This window comes from Syngnathus scovelli, chromosome 1 (assembly GCF_024217435.2).
Source record: "Syngnathus scovelli strain Florida chromosome 1, RoL_Ssco_1.2, whole genome shotgun sequence".
Classification (NCBI taxonomy): domain Eukaryota; kingdom Metazoa; phylum Chordata; class Actinopteri; order Syngnathiformes; family Syngnathidae; genus Syngnathus; species Syngnathus scovelli.
Window position 1 is genome coordinate 23330721 of NC_090847.1, and position 18937 is coordinate 23349657.

Sequence of the window (18937 nt, forward strand, 5' to 3'; positions counted from 1 at the left end):
GTGATTTGTCATGATTCAAGAAATAAAAATCACTTATTTTTGGGAATTATTTTGACAGTTCTTTCGTTACGGTGAATCCTCTCACTGCATCATCATCATCATCATCATCATCATCATCATCATCATCATCATCATCATTATCATCATCATCATCATCATCATCATCATCATCATCATCATCATCATCATCATCATCATCATCATCATCATCATCTTGTGTAAAACCGTATCCCAGGACCGTGATACCCGAAAATACTACACACACACATTATACGTGAAAAACAACATTTCCCAAGTAAAAGACTATTGTGGTGCATGCTGGGAGTTGTAGTTTAAACAACAACTGTGCCAACCGCTCACGAATGCATTATAACTACATTTCCCAAAACGTCCCACGTGGCTTTAAACCCGGAAGTGTGCAGGATTTGCGCCTGGAATAAGTTGACATGGTTGTTTTCATGCCAGTGTTGGAGAGAGAAAAAAAAGTTACGTTGGTGTGAGCAGATCCAATCTAACGAGTTCGTCTTAAAACCCGTCGAAGGCTTTTAAGAGCTTTCATACAACAATTCACAGCCAGGGAGGGAAACAAAGTCACAGTTGAGGTAAAGTTTTCCTTTAAACTTATATTGCTATGATGCTGTCAGTCGTGCAAAATTTGTGTCGCGACTTAATCGCTGCAGATAGCTAATACATGTTAGCCTTTCCTTTACTGTTATTGTTGTCTGCGTGCATTATCAACAGCGCGAGATAAATGACAGTTGGATTAAACTTGTCAAATTCTAATGTTAATTAAATTCAGACATGTGTCTCGTTTTGATATGTGATGTGTATAAATAGAGTCAAAACGCGTAACATGCGCTTTATTGCGCGAAAGCAAAAAAATATATACTTAATACTGTTTAGTGTGCGTGCGTGTGCACTGGACGTCATTTACTACAGGCAAACCATGCTAAACCTGATATTGAATAAATCGTGTTCAACACAGAAACGCGTAATGAACGTTACCTCTGAGAACCACACCCTTTCGGTGTGTTCATTTTTTGTTTTGTTTTGAAGGGGTCAAAAGTGGGGATAGCAAGGTGTTTGAATTCCCCCCCATATATTTCATCTCCCACTTCTATCTTCTGTACTAAGACGCTCTATGTCCTCACAAACAAGACAATTTCGTGGACTGGAAGAGCAAATGTGCCTCACTGGTAAAATAATAACACGGCAAGTGTTCCTTCAAGTACATGTTTCAAGTACAGTGCAGTACTAGTATCACTATTTGGCCCAACTAGTAGAGTCTACTAAGTAGACACTAGTAGGACCAAATTGCCCATTGGTAGTTATGCAACTAAGGCAGTAATTAGTTGTTTAAAAAAAAACAACAACAACATACGAGTAAGATACAGTACGAGTATGTACTCGTATGTGGCCCAAATGTTTTCTCATCTTTTCCAAGCGAGAAAGGGCCTGTTGTGCTCCTCATGGTGGGAGCTGTCTTGTTCCTCCACAGAAGCGCCAATAACAAAGGAGCTCCTTGAAGGCGGTCCAATCGACAGTGAGACGCTTAGCCTAAAGCCACAAAGTGTGACAGCCATCGAAGCATGCACATTTTCTAATTAATACAGAGCTGCACATTGTGACCATGTGTAGGTTGGGGCGTCGCCAAGTGTTCATACACTGCGTCGCTAATATCTTGTCCTGAACTCTTCTTAATGTTTCTTTGATGGCGTCATGGACAGGCTCTTTTGGGGTTACAAACAGCAAGCAAGGAACTAGTTTGCTCGGCAAAGTAAGCCTGAGTAGCAACATGAAACTCATTCAGCATTACCAACTATAATGAACTTGTGACATTCTTCACACTTTGTCACATGAAATCCATTAGCCATACACTGAAATCAAACACTTTATGAAATGATTCATCAAATAATTCTGTTACAAAAAAGTCCAAACAAAACCTCTTCAATAGTGATCATGTCTCAATGAGGACTAACGAAAAAAAAATCTTTCTCCTTTATTATGTCATTTAGTAAGGCAGAATCAATAGATATTCTAATAATCAATCGGATAATCGATAAAATAATTGTTTGTTAAAACATTGATAACTGTAGCACTCCATCAAATTATTTATTTACCATAGGACATTGCAATCCGAACTAATTTAACCAATGTAAAAATTCAGAAATGTGGCTCTGCGGCGTAACACAAATGGCATTTTAAGTTAATTCTGAAATTTCATGCAAAAATCCCAATTTATTTAGCTTTGACAGAAAGAAAGATAACTACTGTCCTCGAATGGATAGTTTAAAAATATATGACTAAAATAACTTCTTATTTGCTTCCTTAATAACAATGATAATATGAAATACAGGCAGAACATATAGTATTTGCTGAACAAAGTAAATTTGGCATAACGTCAAAAAAAAAAAATTGAATATTCCATTTCATTGTTGTCTTTGGCTTGTGATGTTGTGCAATTGTTGACGGTGTGGTTGTTCCCACAGGCAGCAGCAATGGGGAGCAAACCGGGCCCAGTTCAGATAGTGACGGTGTGCAAGGAGGATCACTCCTTTACGCTGGACGAGGAAGCGCTCGAGCGCGTCCTCTTGACCCCGACCGTGCGAGACAAAAATGTGGTGGTGCTTTCGGTGGCCGGCGCCTTCAGGAAGGGCAAGAGCTTCCTGCTCGACTTCATGTTGCGATACATGTACAGAAAGGTGAGCAATGCCAGACCTCACTTTTTCAAAAACTATCAAGCCTGCAATGTGAATACAGACTAAGGTTGAACCGAAGAAGTTCAAGGTCACACGACGTTGCCCCTCCCTGCCGCAGCATGCAAACTGACAAGTTTGTCGACAAGATGTGATTCAGGATGACGGCCAGGGTGGAGTTCACCAACCAGCTGATTTGTTTTGTTTTAGTGGCGCCACTGGGTTTACTGCCTTTTTATACTCAGACACTTTCCCCAGGGTAGTTTGACCTCACCTCTTTCTCCTCGTCGTGTAAACCGCAGGGTGACGAAAACTGGCTGGGTAACGACGACGAGCCCCTGACGGGATTCTCCTGGCGAGGTGGCTCGGAACCGGAGACGACCGGCATCCAGATCTGGAGCGAGGTCTTCCCCATCCAGAAAAGTGATGGAAGCGAGGTGATCACCGTGCGCCGGACATGTGAAGTGCCAGAATATTAAGCACACCTACGCAACACAATGAGATGACATAGAAACAAGAGAGCCACCATTTTGTCACCAAAAAGTTCACACACCCCTCTTCCAATGGCCAATTATTGAAGTATTAAAAAATGAGGCCATTGTATAGAACATTCTCCTGTAGCCCATACAACTCAGTTGAGCACAACAAAAATGTATTGCAAGAGGTAAGGATACACACTCTTGTAATTGGCACTGTGCCTGTTTGGATTAAAATCGCATTCAAATTCATACAAAGTCTTACGTTGTTTAAAGTGCCCGTGACTAATGCCAAATAAAGCTCTGATGTTCATTAGGGAGGGAGGGCGTTTTCTTTGTATGGCAGAAAACGGAGGGGTTTGCGCTAACCCTGACTGTTTTTTGCCAATGTTCATAATTCCCGCCACCTTGGTTTTTAAAAAAAAAATTAACAGGGGTATTTATGTTGCAATAATAATGAAACCAAAGTGATCGCCTATCTTCTTGTGTTTTGCGTGTGTGCTCCTGCAGGTGGCAGTAGTGCTTATGGACACTCAGGGAGCTTTTGATAACCAGTCCACAGTGAAAGACTGTGCCACCATCTTTGCCCTCAGCACCATGACCAGCTCCATTCAGGTGATTGTCCTTATTAGTTAATTCTAAGCCAAGGCACATACAATATTCAGAAAAAGTTGAAATTTCAAGATGAATATGCATTGTGAAATTACAAGTTACACAAGTTAACCTTCTCTTAAATCTTGAATGCTAACTGACTGGCGTTTTTGTATTTTTCACAACTTTCTCAAACGAGGAGTAAAATGGCGAGACTGGGCAAAGCCCAAACCAAAAATGTCTCAAGTGAATACATCTTGTGCCATCTAGTGGAAGAGCATTGAAGTGTTCATCCTGCCACTAAGTACTTCATTGACGACACTGAAATGGAATATTTGTTGCGGATCATTTCCCACAGCCCACATGATGAACTTTCAGCGCAAATTGTTGGCATATATCGCACATAGCAGATTCTTTTAATTCCCAGTTTGTGTCACACTGACATTGTTTCTCACTGACATGGTTTCTTGCTTGTAGATTTACAATTTGTCCCAGAACATCCAAGAAGATGACCTGCAGCAGCTACAGGTAACTAACTTGGTGAAGTCACGTAAATGCAAATATACATATATTGTTTTGCATAGATTTACTGTAAATGTGTAATTGTGATAGACATATTGTATTAGCATTACTATTTACCAAACACCAACATGTAATGTGTAAGTCCTTTTTTTTTTTTAAATGTTTAAAAAAGTTGAAGTCGTCATTGTTGTTTAGTTTGTGCTATTTTATTGATAAGGGTTAATTGTACTTCTGAGCATTGAATTTTTTCCCATGGAATGATTCAAGTCTTGTGTAACTGTCTGTCTGGCAGCTTTTCACCGAGTACGGCCGGTTGGCCTTGGATGAAATCTTCTTGAAGCCTTTCCAGGTATGACAACGTTTCACGACACTTTTTTTGTTTTGTCCTGATGCATCTCTTGTAACCTTCCTTTTACCCTGCGCTGTACACAGTCCTTGATGTTCCTCATCCGCGACTGGAGCTTCCCCTATGAGTACACGTACGGCTTTAAAGGAGGCAACGAATTCCTGGAGAAACGATTACAGGTAACACAAAGCAGAAGCAAATGCGAGCAAGCTTTGGTTCCTCTGGGAAATGAACTTCCTTGCTTTGTTCTTCTTGAAGGTCAAGGAGGCCCAGCACGAGGAGCTGCAAACGGTGAGGGAGCACATCCACTCCTGCTTCACCAACATTTCCTGCTTCCTGCTGCCACACCCTGGTTTGAGAGTTGCCACCAGCCCGACTTTTGAAGGACAACTTAATGGTGAGAAGTCCCTTTTTTTTTTTTGTACAGTAAATCGTGTGAAATGTCAATTCAACACATTTAAAAACATTTTGTAGTATGTTTGAGTGTGTTCTGGATAAATAGGAGCCATATTACGTAGCATCTCCGCAAGTAAACAAAATGAAGACTCGCTCGCACAGTTCTCTAAATAAGAGTCCGAGCGTGCTTGCTTCAAGTTGTTAACTTCCTATTCCCAGTTGAAGTTTACTGCAAAAGCCAGCATGCCGTAGTACAAAATGAACGGCAGCGGTTGACTACTCAGGTTCCAAGTCCTTGTGTTGGTTTTGTCAGCGGTGGCACCAGAGTTCAAAGAGCAGCTGAAGATTTTGATCCCCGATCTCCTGCATCCCGACAACCTGGCCGAGAAGGAGATCAATGGAAACAAAGTCACCTGCAGAGGCCTGCTGGAGTACTTCAAGGTAACTTGCCTTTCGCGTTTGTGCCTCCGTTGGTCTCTTCTGGCGTTTCTCTTGTGTTTGGTTCACTGCCGAACTTAACTGTGAGCACTTTCTTGTCAGGCTTACATCAAGATTTACCAGGGAGAGGACTTGCCCCAGCCAAAGAGTATGCTCATGGTAAGCACCGGAAAAATTGACAAAATAAAATGTCTGTTGTGAACTTTAGCTCGTCTTGACACGTCCGTTTGTCTCACCAGGCGACAGCGGAAGCCAACAACCTGGCAGCCGTGGCGGCGAGTAAAGATCAGTATTACAGGAACATGGAGAAGGTGGGTTCAGTGCAAGACAAGATGGTCGCCACGCTGTTGTACTGACAGACTTGATGCTAGCTGTTGACATGTTTTAACTTTCTTACCAAGCCAAATTGTTTTTCTTTTTTCTTCTTAGTGCTCCGAGTGGAAAAGCACTAAATTAAACTCGATGATTTTCCTTAATTTAAGTAATGTATTTCTCATTCAGTTAGCATTTTTGTGTTTTTAGGCCAAAAATTTTTGTGTGCATGCTGACTTGTCAAAATGTCCTGTTTTTTTTTTTTTAGGTAATATTCTCCATTTTTGCCTTTTTTTTTTTTTATCTCAATTTTTTAAATATTTTTAGCGTGATGTCTCTCTGCAGCCCCTGAGAATGAGTCATAGAGAAATTAAATGATATTATAAAACAAATATAAAACCTACGGGTACAGCAGTTTAAAAACTATGAGATAAAATATGCTCCTCTTTGTCTCTCAGATGTGTGGCGGAGACCTGCCCTATGTGTCTCCTGAGTCACTGGAGGAGAAGCACCAATTTTACTTCAAGGAGGCTCTCTTCTCCTTCTCCTCCACCAAGAAGATGGGCGGCCAGGAGTTTTGCGACCGCTACCAAGAGCAGCTGGAGAAGGAGCTGGTGGAGATGTGGGAGTCATTCAGCAAGCACAACGAGGTCAGCGACATTAGTTGTGCACGTTAGCTCAGCTCTGCAGGAATGAATGGCATCAGTCCATGTCCAAAAATGTCTGACGGGACCACCGGTGTGTGTGAACTGGCACTTTTTTTTTTTTTTTACAAAGGCGGAAAAGTGAGGAGGGCAGGGAAATAAAAAGAAAAGAGACAAAAATGAGAATCCGTTTGTTGTAGGGTAGACATGCTTTAAGGTCTGTATAACTGTAAAAGGTTTTTTTCTTTTTTTTTTTGGACAGTCAAAGAATCTGTTCAGCGCCTTCCGAACTCCAGCCGTGCTGTTCGTGCTTGTGTGCCTCCTGTACGTGCTGTCGGGTGTGCTGCTCTTCGTGGGCCTGTCCACCTTCGCCCTGGTGTGCGACTGCGTCCTGGGCTTGGTCATGATGTCCATGCTGACTTGGGCCTTCATCCGCTACTCGGGCCGCTACCGGCATGTGGGCGGAGCCATCGATCAGGCGGCGGGCACCGTGCTGGAACAGGTCAGATGACGTTCGTTTGTCTTGTGATAAACCGCGGAGGTTGGGATTGAAGTCACACTTGATGTGTGATCACTTGGTAACTAGATTTGCAAAACTCTGGGGATTTTTTTAAAGTTGAAAGGTTTGTGTGGGAATGAACAGGAATTCGTGGGAGTAGGAATTTACTAAATATAAAAATTGCTTTTGACCTAGAATATTGGAAAAGTGTATTTCAACCCGGCCCACCATTGGTTTATAAAAAAAAAAAAAAAAAATGAGGGGGGGCTAATCAGAGTTTTTATTTATTTTTTTACAAACTATTATTTACTGCAATGTTCAATTGTTGAACAATACTGCCCATTTGGGGGGTTTTGATCATATCACATGAATCCTTCTCATTTTGCTTCTAAATGTAGAGTTGAGATTTAGCTACTTTTCAGACACTGTTGACCAGATAAATTTGCAAGCACAAACGCTACACAAAATGCTTCATCAAAGAAATTATTATATATTTTTTTAATAGTTTCATCCTTAAAATATCCTCTTATGCTGCATGTTAACACACATTGCACACATCATTTGTGTATTCCGAGATAGGTGAACAAAGGTGGATAGGCGCATTCCGTTTAATGTCAGTGCTGAATTGTGCTTTGTAGCAAAAGGTTGCTGTTAGGTCACATCCAAATTGCTCAGTCACGGGAGTCTTTGATGCTCTTCATCGTAAGCCGCTGTGTTTTCCCAGCCTATATTCGGTCATTACAGGCCTTCTGACATGGGAAAATCGAATGGCGCGTTATCACAAATAAACAGTGAAGTAAGTTTGGAGAAAGCACTATTTTTGAATCTGTATTGTATGAATGGACCATTCCACCCTAAGCAAAAAATATGGAATGATTCCTTCCTCTCCACCGTGAAGGCTGTTTTGAGTTGAAACAAACAATTTGCAGAATTAAATCAGATGACAAACCGCATTGAACAAGAAAGCGGCCAGGCCATGGCCGATTTTGGAGGTTATTCAGAGTTCAGCTCTGCGGCTGACGTGATTTGCTAAGTTCAGCTTCCTGTTTTGGATATTTGTCACGTTCACCACATGCAAACTTTAAAATGCCCACAGGGCACGGCAAGCAAGTTCCATCAACGGCACATTCAGGTTCACACGTGCGACGTTGTGAGAAAGTGCAAAGGCCAACCCGAGTACAACAGTGAGCAGTGTATCGAATCAACTGACACTTGTTTGATATCATTTTGATATTCAAAGCGTATACAACCAGGAGCAAGATATAAAACCATTAAACAGAACTAGCTACTCAAGTGCTAATTATAAACAAGCTCACATACACAGTACAAAATCAACTCAACTGCTGTCTCGTTTCCCGCCAGGCCACGGTGGCGCTGAACAAGTCGAGAGGACAGAGGCTTTCCAACGTGAAGAAATCCAGTTAGAGGACCGGCGAGGCTTTTGGTCATCTCGACGCCACGCAAATCTGCAGCCGGCACAGAGCCGCATTCAGCCTTATCATTGCGCACCCCCCCACCCCCCTTCCATCTCTTCTCCCCCAACCCTTTATCTGTGAGAACATACAACACCAAAAAAACAAACAAAAAAAGCACAAGAGAAGGATACATTCCCAAAAGCCAGCATGTTTCATACCCGCCTTGGGACACAAGCTGCCTGCTTTGAAAGCATCGCACCTTCTGTCGATGCTGCCGCATTTCCAAAAGATTCACCAGGAGAAATTCTTTCCAGCGGTTACAGGCTTCTTTTTGCATAATTTGGTTGTCTACCTTACGAGGATGGCTTTTGGAGCTTTTTATATGCATATTTTAGAAGCTCAATTTCTTTTCTTTTACATTGTGCCTTGAAAGCATTCCAGTCTCGATGGAGACGTAACATTCCTGATCAAGTTCAGTTGTTCACTTTTGCTGAATTAGCACGGAGGAGATTGTTACAGTATGCACTTTGTGTCACCAAATCAGACCACAGTAGAGCGTGAGCCGAAATATGAGCATCAAATGTAAAGAATTTCTTATGGATGGCAGCAAAAGGCTACTATTGGATTGATAAATTGACCTACTCAATTCACTTTTATGTCGTTCTTTGACATCAAGATGCCACAGAATGGCCACTTCCGGCTAAATGAACTCTCTTCTACTCACGTCAACATAGTTCCTTAGCATCGGGATTGTAGCAAAACTCCATATTTGTCCAAACTGAGCTCCTCGGTTCACTTGAACATCATTCCTCTGCACCAATATGGCATCAGAGCACTATTTTGTCTAAATAGAATTCCTCATATCACATTGACATAACTCCTCCTCGGTAGAAGGATGGCAGCAAAGAATTTTTGTCTTGGTGAACTTTAGTATACAGTAATTCCAAGAGGATGTCAAAGCACTATGTTTGTCTAATCCTCCATTTATGATTCCTTGCCTGAAAGATGGAGGCAAAGCACTATTTGACTAAATGAAGCATTTTACCTCACGTCAACATAGTTTCTTGGCCTTAAGATGTTGGTAAAAGCACAACTTTTGTCCGAGTGTAGCTCATTTATTTCCCTTCAACAGATGTCCTTGTCGCCAAGATGGAGCCAAATTAATGCTTAAAGTTTAAAAAAAAAGAATAACTTGATGTACTATACAGTATTTTGAAATGACAAACAAGCAAGCATGTGGGGGTTTACTCTTAACAAAAGAAAAATCAGGCATTCCAAATTCTTTACTGAGCATTCCCTTTCATGTTATTCAAAATAGATTTTGATACAGAAAAGTTGATATTTTTTATTTATAGAAAGTGCTTTCTGTGATATTTACAACTCCAAAGGTTCTATTGATTGACAAAGATCATCTAGCTTGATGATGTAGTGACCACATAGCCAAAGACTTTGCTTTGCTTTTGCAGCCTCTTCGAGTTAGTCCATCTTGCTATGATGAATATACTGTACGTATAGTACTGTTGTGTTAACGAAACATGATTTTGTTTTTTTTATGCAACATATTCAAAATTGCAGTAAAATAATTAACATGTAAGCAAAGAAGGATGATGACAGAAGAGTGTGATTCTCCTGCAGCTGGACAAAGTGTCAATTTGCACTTTGGTGATATAGGTAATAAACTATTGGATCTTTCAACTAAACTGTTGCTTCATTTTACTCAATGAATTTAAAGGTGACATGCATTTTTTTTTTAACAATTTATGACATTCTGCTGTCAGAACACAGAAAGGACGAAGAATTACCCACCCTGAACCAGTTGCCAGACAATCGCAGGGCACACAGAGATGAACAACCATGCGCACTAGCATTTACACCTAGGGGCAATTTGGCATGCTCAATTGGCATACCAAGCATGTTTTGGGATGTGGGAGGAAACCCTCGCAAGTGAAGAGAACATCCAAACTCCACACAGGGAGGGCCGGAGTGGAATCGAACCCACACCCTCCTTACTGTGAGGCGGACGTGCTAACCAGTGTGCCTTGTAGACAAACAAAAAGTCTAATTTTTCACATAAATTGTCATTTAGGGGCCATTAAAATAAACCATTATTTGATACGCATTGTGATCTTAACTAATTGATATATTGAAGAATTGAATATATACGTATATATTTTTTTATTTATGATACTCTCAAGAAGGAATTGTAACTTGGTGATCGACTTGCTTTGTAGTGCACATGGCAAACGAGAAATAAGTCTTGATTTTTGTCCATCCTTTTATCAGTAGCCTATCCCATCTGAATTTGATCAAAATGAGAGATACACCCTGGACTGGTCGCCGGCCAATCACGGCACATATCGACAGCAACTATTCACATTTGCATCAATGAAGGATTTACAATGTAATGGATCTAGCGCGTACGTGTTTTTACCCAAAGAAAACCTAGGCAACAGCTGGGGAAACAGTGTAACCAGGAAGTGTGTATTTCAAATAAATATTTCATATCGCCATTTTGTAAAACCACAATTACACAATTTATTTGCTGCATTTGAGTGCATTAATTGCTATCAGAAAATGTCAACAAAATGTTTGACTCTACAATGAATCCCATTTTACCCTGAATTGTAGCTGTTAAAAGGCCTTAAAATGACAATATTTTACTTATGTTAAGATTATAGAGAGCGTTTAGGGCATGGTTTTCACATTCTTACCAAACACCTACAAAGATACAATGCGTTCTAATGTGCTTTTCCTCAGCAAAATTTCAGTAATACAAGTATCAATGGGCTTTAATGTGGGTCTCTGATCATCTTGACGGCAGCTATTTATCAACGGTAGCGGTTCAGTTGTGTCACTTAAAACGCGGTGATGAATTGTTGAGTCATCACCGGCGCGCGACCTTCCGCTTTTACATTTAAAAACTCTGTCGTCTCCTCACTGGCCTCTCTTCTCTTCATATGTGTGTGTGAAAGAGAGAGAGGTAGTATGTGTGCGTGCGTGTGCGTGCGTGTGTGTGCGTGTGTGTGCTTCACAAACGTCTACCATGGCGATTTTTTGGCGTTCCTTGTGTCCTTATATGGCGATAAGCGTCGCGAGACCGCGCCCCCTCCGCGCGCCCGGAGCTAAGCGCGTTCACAGAGCAGAGCAACGTTCACTTCCAAATAAGGAAGTGAGTTCAACGAAAATCCGCAGAGGGGAAGGAGACGCGAGCGGCCAGAGAGAGAGAAAGAGAGAGAGTCAGAGCGAGAGCGAGAGACGAGAGTGAGAAAGGGCAGGATAATGGCCAGATAAACGCCTCCCCTTCTCGTTTAAACAGCCCTCTGGCGTTGAGCTAAATTCAAATACAGCGCCTGGCATGTAAATAAAGAATCCCGTTAGAATGCAAAAATTTCTTTTCAGTATTTTGGAGAGTGTATATAAAAAAAAAAAAAGCAAATGAGATTTTGTGAGACAGCCGCCATCACTGACAGAACAAATGAACGCCCTTTTTTTTAATATATATATATTGAATTCACTCACGCCAAATCAATAGCCTCTATGTGACTCAATAGTTTGTATTTTTCTGTTTAATAAAGAACGTTTAACAGCCACAATGACTGTCAATCATACGTTTTCTACATTATTGTTTAACTAGAAACCTTACTGAGACCAGGATACCGGCAGATGTACGACTTTTATCCCTACCATATAATTAATCTACAAATAGGCCATACAAAATTTGACAACTACTATGATGTTTGTTTTCGTAATTAATTTCCCAAGCCACATTAATTAACTAAGTCCACATGCCCCAAGCCATAAATGGATTTTTAGCTATAATGTAACAATTTCTCGTTTCCAATACAAAATGGAAAAATCAGCTGTAGGGACGTTGCTGAAGGGGTTACGCGCTCGTGCACGCCGCTCACGCTTTCAGGCTCGCGCACGTCAGCGCGTTCACGCCGTGACGAGAGCGAGCGAGCAAGTCTTCATCATCATCATCGTCATCACCATCAGAGCTCCATTCAATTTCTGGCCGGACGCTGACCAACTCAGAGCTGCAACAATGGTACGTTTATCGACGCTTTACGCAACGTTTGGAGTGTTCTATTTGCTGGGTTTAAGATTAAAAGAAACCATTTTACAGAGGTTTAATTCAAGGCGACCCCCATTTTTACCCCCCAAAAGATAAAAGCTGTAGTTTAGCATCAAGCCTCACAGAGCGTCACGCAAGCTAGCTTGGTCGTATGCTCGTCTGTCAAATATTTGTTTATTAATCGTTTTAATCTTCCAAAATTGCTTTGCGGTAAGCGTGGGAATCAGATGTTACGATTTGGGGGGGGCTTTTTAAAATGTCCACGGCCTGACACGGCTGGCGCCATTTCGCCCATTTCCGTGATTCGCCCCACATAAAAGGCTTTTTCTTTTTTCTCTTTAACCCAAAGCCCCCTTGACCGCATTGCTTCGCGTTTGTTCGTAAGAAGACGAGCCATCACTGGTTGTCATGGCTGTGCAGCCTCGCTGTGTTGTTTGGCCACAGGGCTTCGTGTCGGGCTGGCAGGTGCACAGCGAGCAAGACGCCTGCGGCTAACAAAGCTAACGGTATTGTTAGCCTGCTAAGCTAACACCATGACATCCATTACGGCTGCGCGAGCTGTGATTTTTTTTTTTTTTCTTTGTCTCTTGTTTGACGCTAACTTCAATCCTACACGCTCGCCACAGCCCTTCACTGTGATTAGCGAAGTGGTGTCCAATCCACGTTACCACATATATATATTACGTGATAAAAGATCCAGTGTTGTTTTGTACGATACGACAAAATGCTTGTGAATCAAGCGTCGTTTTTGTGTGTGTATGTATAGAGTGCTCGCGACTACTCGTCACATGTGCTGCATTCACGGCCCCACCCTAAATTTGGTGCAAAGAGCATCTTCGTGCTTCATCTTTGGTGTTTATTGTTAACCAATTCTGACTATTTATTCCCATAATAAGCACGATTGTCGATATTTGTCTCGCCGCGTAGTCTCTCGGTCGTGGTAGACATTGAAGCGAATTATGAACCGTTATATAAGCCGGTTGTAGTAGCGGAAGCTAACGGTCGCCGCGTCCGGATCCTCATTGCGCATCTTCCCTTTTTTTTTTTTTTTTTCTTTTTTGCTGCGCAGCCTGCGCCGCCCTGCGTTCACGTCACGCCATTTGAGGCGACGACAAGTATGACAACCCGTTGACGAAATTGTTGGATATCCTTAATGTCTATGTTGTTATCAATAACGCTCTTTATCACTAGTATTATTGTGTTCATTTTTATAAAACCTAATATTGTGGTACGTGTTCATTTTAATAAATGGTCATATTCTGTCACCTAGCTCTTTAGAAAACTGGAGCTGGTGAATCAGGAGTTTCTTTAACCTTTTTTTTTTTTTTTTTTTTCAAAACAAAAAAACACTTGATTTCTTAAACGTGAACTTATCGATGCATTACTACCAGGCACAATTACTTGTATTTCACACAACGCTTACCTCCCTATGAAAAATATTTTACAAATGTTGGTAGGTGGATTTAATATTGTTGACATCGTGTTCCATAACGTTGCAGCCAATACCTCCAGTGAATGAATGAAACTGCTGATTATAATTTTAGTTTTCATTTTATTTGGTTGATGTTGCTCAGTAAAAGTTGGCGGTGGAGGAACGTGAGAGCATTTGCAGCCAAATGCCATTTTGTTATTTGTCAGGTGGCGGAATTGTAAACGTGAAGTTGTCACTTGGACCTTGCCCTCATCGGTAGGCGTCTCCAGGAGTCTGATTAGATTAGCGATGTGAATTTACTGCAGTCTCTTTGCCATACCTTTTGGTGTGGCCGCAATTAAGACGTAAAACTGTTGCTCACTTGGGCGCACACGACAAATACTACACTGCGTGTGTGTGACTTTAGGCTTAGCAACTTTTAAAAGTTCATTTCTATAATTTCTCCTTTGTCCCTTTGTTCTGATCATACAATCTAGTGGTGGCTTGAGATGCGAGTAAAATTCATTCTGTGTCGACGCTTGTATCTCAAATCAGCTTTCCCCATTCGTATGAACGGGGAATAAAATAATCTGTTCCAGCCACCCTAAATTTATGTTTAATGTTTTTTTCCACATAATAAATTGCAAGATTGTGTACAAACACCTTGGAATTTGCTGTCCACATAAAATGTAAACAAAGAAAGCAACTGAAGCTTCTGTGTTGTGATGTTCTTCCTTTGTTTTTGTTCTGCAGGCATAGCGATACTTTAGTGCCACCTGCTAAAATTGTAGTAACTATGCAAGGAAACCAATGTGAATTGAAAATGACTGCGTCTTTTGGTTTGCCGGTGCCATCAAACGCTGGGGTTGTGACCTAGTGTTCTTGAATCACAAGACAGAAAATAGGTCAAGACAATTCTTACAATGCTTTTATGAATGTTAGGGTTCCTTCCTGGTTAATAATTACTACCAATTACTTTGAGACGACTCATCCCCACTTCCTTTCCCACCTTCGGCAAACATGTTTGTCTCGCTTTTTCTTTTCCAAGCGTGATTCTCTTTCCTGCCTTATTTCCTTTTTCTTTGTTCTTTAGCTCTCCTGCCTGTTTCCCTTCCCCCCATTGGTACATGCACGCGCACACACTTTGTGGCGTCCTCCTCATGAGACTGCGTTTTTCCTTCTGATGAATTGGCTTAAGCAAAGTCAGCAGATGCAGCGGTGTGAGTGGAGACAGCATATGTGACTCGTCAGTTGGCCAGACAGAAGCGCCATTGTGGGCTGCTTAAACTCGGCGCGGCCCACCTTAGCTTAGCGTGGTTAGCATAGCCTCCTTCCCAACATTTGAAGGTATTGCTTGTTGGTCTGCATATGTCATTGGAGGAAACGAAATGGAACTTTGCTGCAATTTAGACTTTCATTGGCCCATAACAAGTTTTTCTTTATTTTAGTTTCTTTTTTTTTTTTTTCTTTATTTTCTTATCTTTTTTTTCTTTAACAAACTCAATAAGTGTCCAGTTGCCTTGATTCAACCTTTACTGATGACTAAGGTTGTTCAATGCCACATTTTTCAGATCGGGACCACCTCGGGTATTCACTCTTGAGTACTCACTGATGGAATAACAATACCACTAGTTGTACTTTTCATAAAATTCCAAATAAACAATGGTGACCTATAACAAAGCAAATACCTTTTATGATTATTTTATTTCTTTGCTTGACATATCTGCTATACACAGGCATAACGTTGACCATTTTTTAATGATTTTAGCAGTTGTATTGTTAGGCTCGTACAGTGAGCAAGTTTTAACGTTGTTTCCCAAACGCATGACAAAATGGGATCCTTTCTTGGTTCGGTATTTCTAGATATGGAAAAAAGTGGTGACGTCCTGCTTGAGTCGTTTCTTCCCTGCTGTCCTGTCCCATGGCCACACCTCAGCAGAGAGTCACATGCAGCCCTCGGCCTCTTGCTTGTCCCTTTTTCCTCCCACTCCGACTCTCTTGTGGGCCACGGAACACTGTGGCGATTGTTTGCTTTCAAGGCACCAACGCTTCAGTTAGCCATTTTTTTCCCGTGACTATACATTTGCTCTGCAAAAGTAGCGTGGAAGCTTCAAATTCATTCATTTCATAAACCACCTCATGTCCAGTAAATAAGAAGACAAAAAGTAGTGCAAATGCATTTCTTACCAAAAAAAAAAAATGTATTAAGCACACATACTAGCGTGTGACCTTTCTTCCTTCCCCACAGGCCTCCGGTGTGAAAGTGACGGACGAAGTGATCGCTGTTTTCAACGACATGAAGGTGCGCAAGGCTCAAGCCAACGAGGAGGAGAAACGGAGGAGGAAGAAGGCCATCCTCTTCTGCATGAGCAAGGATTTGAAGAACATCGTGCTGGATGACGGCAAGGAGATCCTGCTGGGCGACCTGGGCACCACCGTGCAGGACCCCTACCAGTACTTTGTCAATATGCTGCCGTCCGACGACTGCCGCTACGCCCTCTACGACGCCACCTACGAGACCAAAGAGACCAAGAAGGAGGACCTCGTCTTCATATTCTGGTGAGGCCTTTTGCAAAATATGGGGCACAGGTGGGTGCATGTGGAGTGCTTCCACTGCACATTTTGTATGCCGGTACAACTTTGAATTTTGAGGTTTTAGTGACTGTGTTGTTTTTGCAGGGCTCCTGATGGCGCCTCCCTGAAAAGCAAGATGATCTACGCCAGCTCAAAAGATGCCATCAAGAGAAAGTTTGAAGGTCAGGATTTAAAATATTCTCGAGTTTGTGGAGCAGTGCATAAGGGAAGTTCTCTGATCAGGCATTGTCACTTCCACTACTAGATGGTAGAAGGGCCAATGAATCTTTCTAATTTTAGAGAAGTGTTCTTTCACACTGAGCAAGTACATTGAGACATCATGAAACGCCTTAATTCCCCAGCATGCATCCCTTAAGGCTGGGTTTTAGCGCCATCTTGTGTCATTTTAGAGTGCTGCAGCGAGCACCTCTTAATCGCTGAGAACAGGTTCCAGACTAAACTTTTGTGACGAGAGACCCGCAAATAGGTGTGGGCTCACTCTATGTGCTTCTGATACGTGTTTGTTTGGTGTGCCATGAGACTTATCTCAAGGCAAAGTTTGGGGAAGCAATGAGGCAGATGGAATTGAAGCAGGAACTCGAGTGTTTTCTTGCCGTTTATCCTATCGGATGTCTCTGACATACACGCGAGGCCCGGTGTACTTGGGTGGTTTTGGTTGCTCGGCGAGCACAGAAGCCGCAGCTTCTCCTTCACTTCTAGGACTCCAGCGTGTGCATCCTCACGTGTTGCAACTGACACCGTATCATTTTACTCGCCTGACCCGTGTGAGCTTGTGTTTGGGGGAAGGGGTAGGCTTGATAAGTGCAATAAGAATAAAGTCAAAGACTAAACACTATTTTCACAAATAAAAATAAAAGGGATCCAAGTGTCAAATTTTACAACAGACTCGCTAGCGAACTGCACTTTACAATTGATGCAAACAAAGATGCGCAAGTCATTAGGGCGGAGGGGCTACTCAACAAAGTTTTCGATACGCCCCAAGAATACCAGGAAAACAAATGGTGAAAAACTGTACTACGTAGTACGTAGTCATTCCACTTTTTTGCTCCAGCTCGAGATGCTCTGTACCTGACTGGTTCTTAACACGATGCAAAATTCGACCAAAATGAAAAAATATGGCAACACGGCGGACGGAGCTAAATCAGGCAAGCTAGCAGCATCACTCGACAACACGGTCGTCCGGTAGAGCATATCAGTCCTGACGGGCTCATCAGGGTGTGTCATCTGTCACGCGCAGAATGGTGGGAGTCAGAATTTTAATTTTCTTTCAGGTATCAAGCATGAGTGGCAGGTGAACGGTTTGGAAGACCTGAAAGACCGGCACACCCTGGCAGAAAAGCTTGGAGGTGGATCAGTAGTCAGCCTGGAAGGCTGCCCCATTTAAATATCGGCCCTTGACACCCCTCTCCCCCTCCACCACCACCCCAACCCCCTTTCCCTATTTTCTGGCTTCCGGGGAGGCCTTTCAGACACATCTGTCGGGTTTAGCTGTTCGTTCCAGTATGGTTTGGAGAAGGGCAAAAAAAGAAATAAAAGCAGAAGAATCAGAACCAGCAGTTTATGGGACTCTCTATGGGGGGGTAATATTGTGGGTGGACATGGGAGGGGGTGCCAGCGACAGTTCATATATAAAAGGAGATAATTCCAAAATCCGGACTGTCGTTCCCGTTTAAGAATATGAATGAACAAAACACACAATGGTGAAAATTGAATGAAGGATGATGTGATGTATAAAGCTAAGGAGGGGGTTGTTCTATTTTGAAGGGGGTATGCATCAACAAATTCTGCTTTTTATTTCAGCAATTTTTTTTTTTTTTGCCAAACTTGTAGGTAAGCTTTGTAACTGTAGTGAGATCTGGTTTAGTGTAAACTAATTCACACTCTCCATTGCACAAGACGTATCAAACATTTTCTTGGGGAACAAGTTCTAATATATTTTCTGTTTTGAACATGCAAAATTCCAAAACCCGAGTATTTTTTTTTCTGACCTGTTCTGACAACGGCATTTGATGTAGTTCACGCATTCCTCGTACCTTTTTTTTTTCAAACCATTATCTCATTGGGAAAGAACTAAAATGTTGGCGTTGTGAAGGTCTTGATGGAGAGCAATGTGTAAATGAAACACCGGTAACCAGATTTGAGACTGAATATTGAATGGTGGATGTTTTGTATCGTCTCCTATCTAATAAAAAAAAAGCACTAAACTACTGACTGTGGCTTGATTTTCTTATACATCAAATTGGATCATCAAAAATGTTAAGCAGAATTGGATTCAAATATGCTAAATGCTCCAACAATTGACAACTCATGCTAACAGATTGTTAAAAAATATTTTAACAATTTGGGACTTCAGCCTCTCAACAGTATTGAGATTGTTAAAAAATATTTTAACAATTTGGGACTTCAGAATCTCAACAGTATTGTTTAATTAGTGACACTTTGGGAAGGAGGACCTCAGGCTATGGTCATAATATGCTCTTGAAATTAATTTTCTTTGTTAACCGTCACATCACCTCAATCT

At 41.7% G+C, this 18937-nt stretch overlaps 2 protein-coding genes across 2 annotated transcripts; both read left to right on the forward strand.

Moving 5' to 3' along the window:
• Nucleotides 1-413: 413 nt before the first annotated feature.
• Nucleotides 414-10035, forward strand: atl3 (atlastin 3). Its single transcript, XM_049718382.2, has 14 exons — nucleotides 414-602; nucleotides 2490-2702; nucleotides 2999-3133; nucleotides 3683-3787; nucleotides 4241-4291; nucleotides 4578-4634; nucleotides 4718-4810; nucleotides 4890-5028; nucleotides 5341-5468; nucleotides 5568-5624; nucleotides 5705-5776; nucleotides 6236-6427; nucleotides 6684-6923; nucleotides 8283-10035. The coding sequence occupies exons 2-14, from the start codon at nucleotides 2499-2501 to the stop codon at nucleotides 8343-8345; spliced, it is 1536 nt and encodes a 511-aa protein (XP_049574339.1). The 5' UTR covers nucleotides 414-602; nucleotides 2490-2498; the 3' UTR covers nucleotides 8346-10035.
• A 2132-nt stretch (nucleotides 10036-12167) lies between these two features.
• Nucleotides 12168-18620, forward strand: cfl1 (cofilin 1). Its single transcript, XM_049718508.1, has 4 exons — nucleotides 12168-12383; nucleotides 16070-16380; nucleotides 16501-16577; nucleotides 17688-18620. The coding sequence occupies exons 1-4, from the start codon at nucleotides 12183-12185 to the stop codon at nucleotides 17798-17800; spliced, it is 702 nt and encodes a 233-aa protein (XP_049574465.1). The 5' UTR covers nucleotides 12168-12182; the 3' UTR covers nucleotides 17801-18620.
• Nucleotides 18621-18937: the final 317 nt, after the last annotated feature.

Bases quoted from the DNA above. Each gene is read 5' to 3' on its own strand.
- atl3 (XM_049718382.2), top strand. From the start codon at position 2,499: ATGGGGAGCAAACCGGGCCCAGTTCAGATAGTGACGGTGTGCAAGGAG. The intron at 5,469-5,567 runs GTAACTTGCCTT...CTTTCTTGTCAG, and splicing joins GCCTGCTGGAGTACTTCAAG to GCTTACATCAAGATTTACCA. The intron at 5,777-6,235 runs GTGGGTTCAGTG...TTTGTCTCTCAG, and splicing joins ATTACAGGAACATGGAGAAG to ATGTGTGGCGGAGACCTGCC.
- cfl1 (XM_049718508.1), top strand. From the start codon at position 12,183: ATGGAAAAATCAGCTGTAGGGACGTTGCTGAAGGGGTTACGCGCTCGT. The intron at 12,384-16,069 runs GTACGTTTATCG...CCTTCCCCACAG, and splicing joins AACTCAGAGCTGCAACAATG to GCCTCCGGTGTGAAAGTGAC. The intron at 16,381-16,500 runs GTGAGGCCTTTT...TTGTTTTTGCAG, and splicing joins GACCTCGTCTTCATATTCTG to GGCTCCTGATGGCGCCTCCC.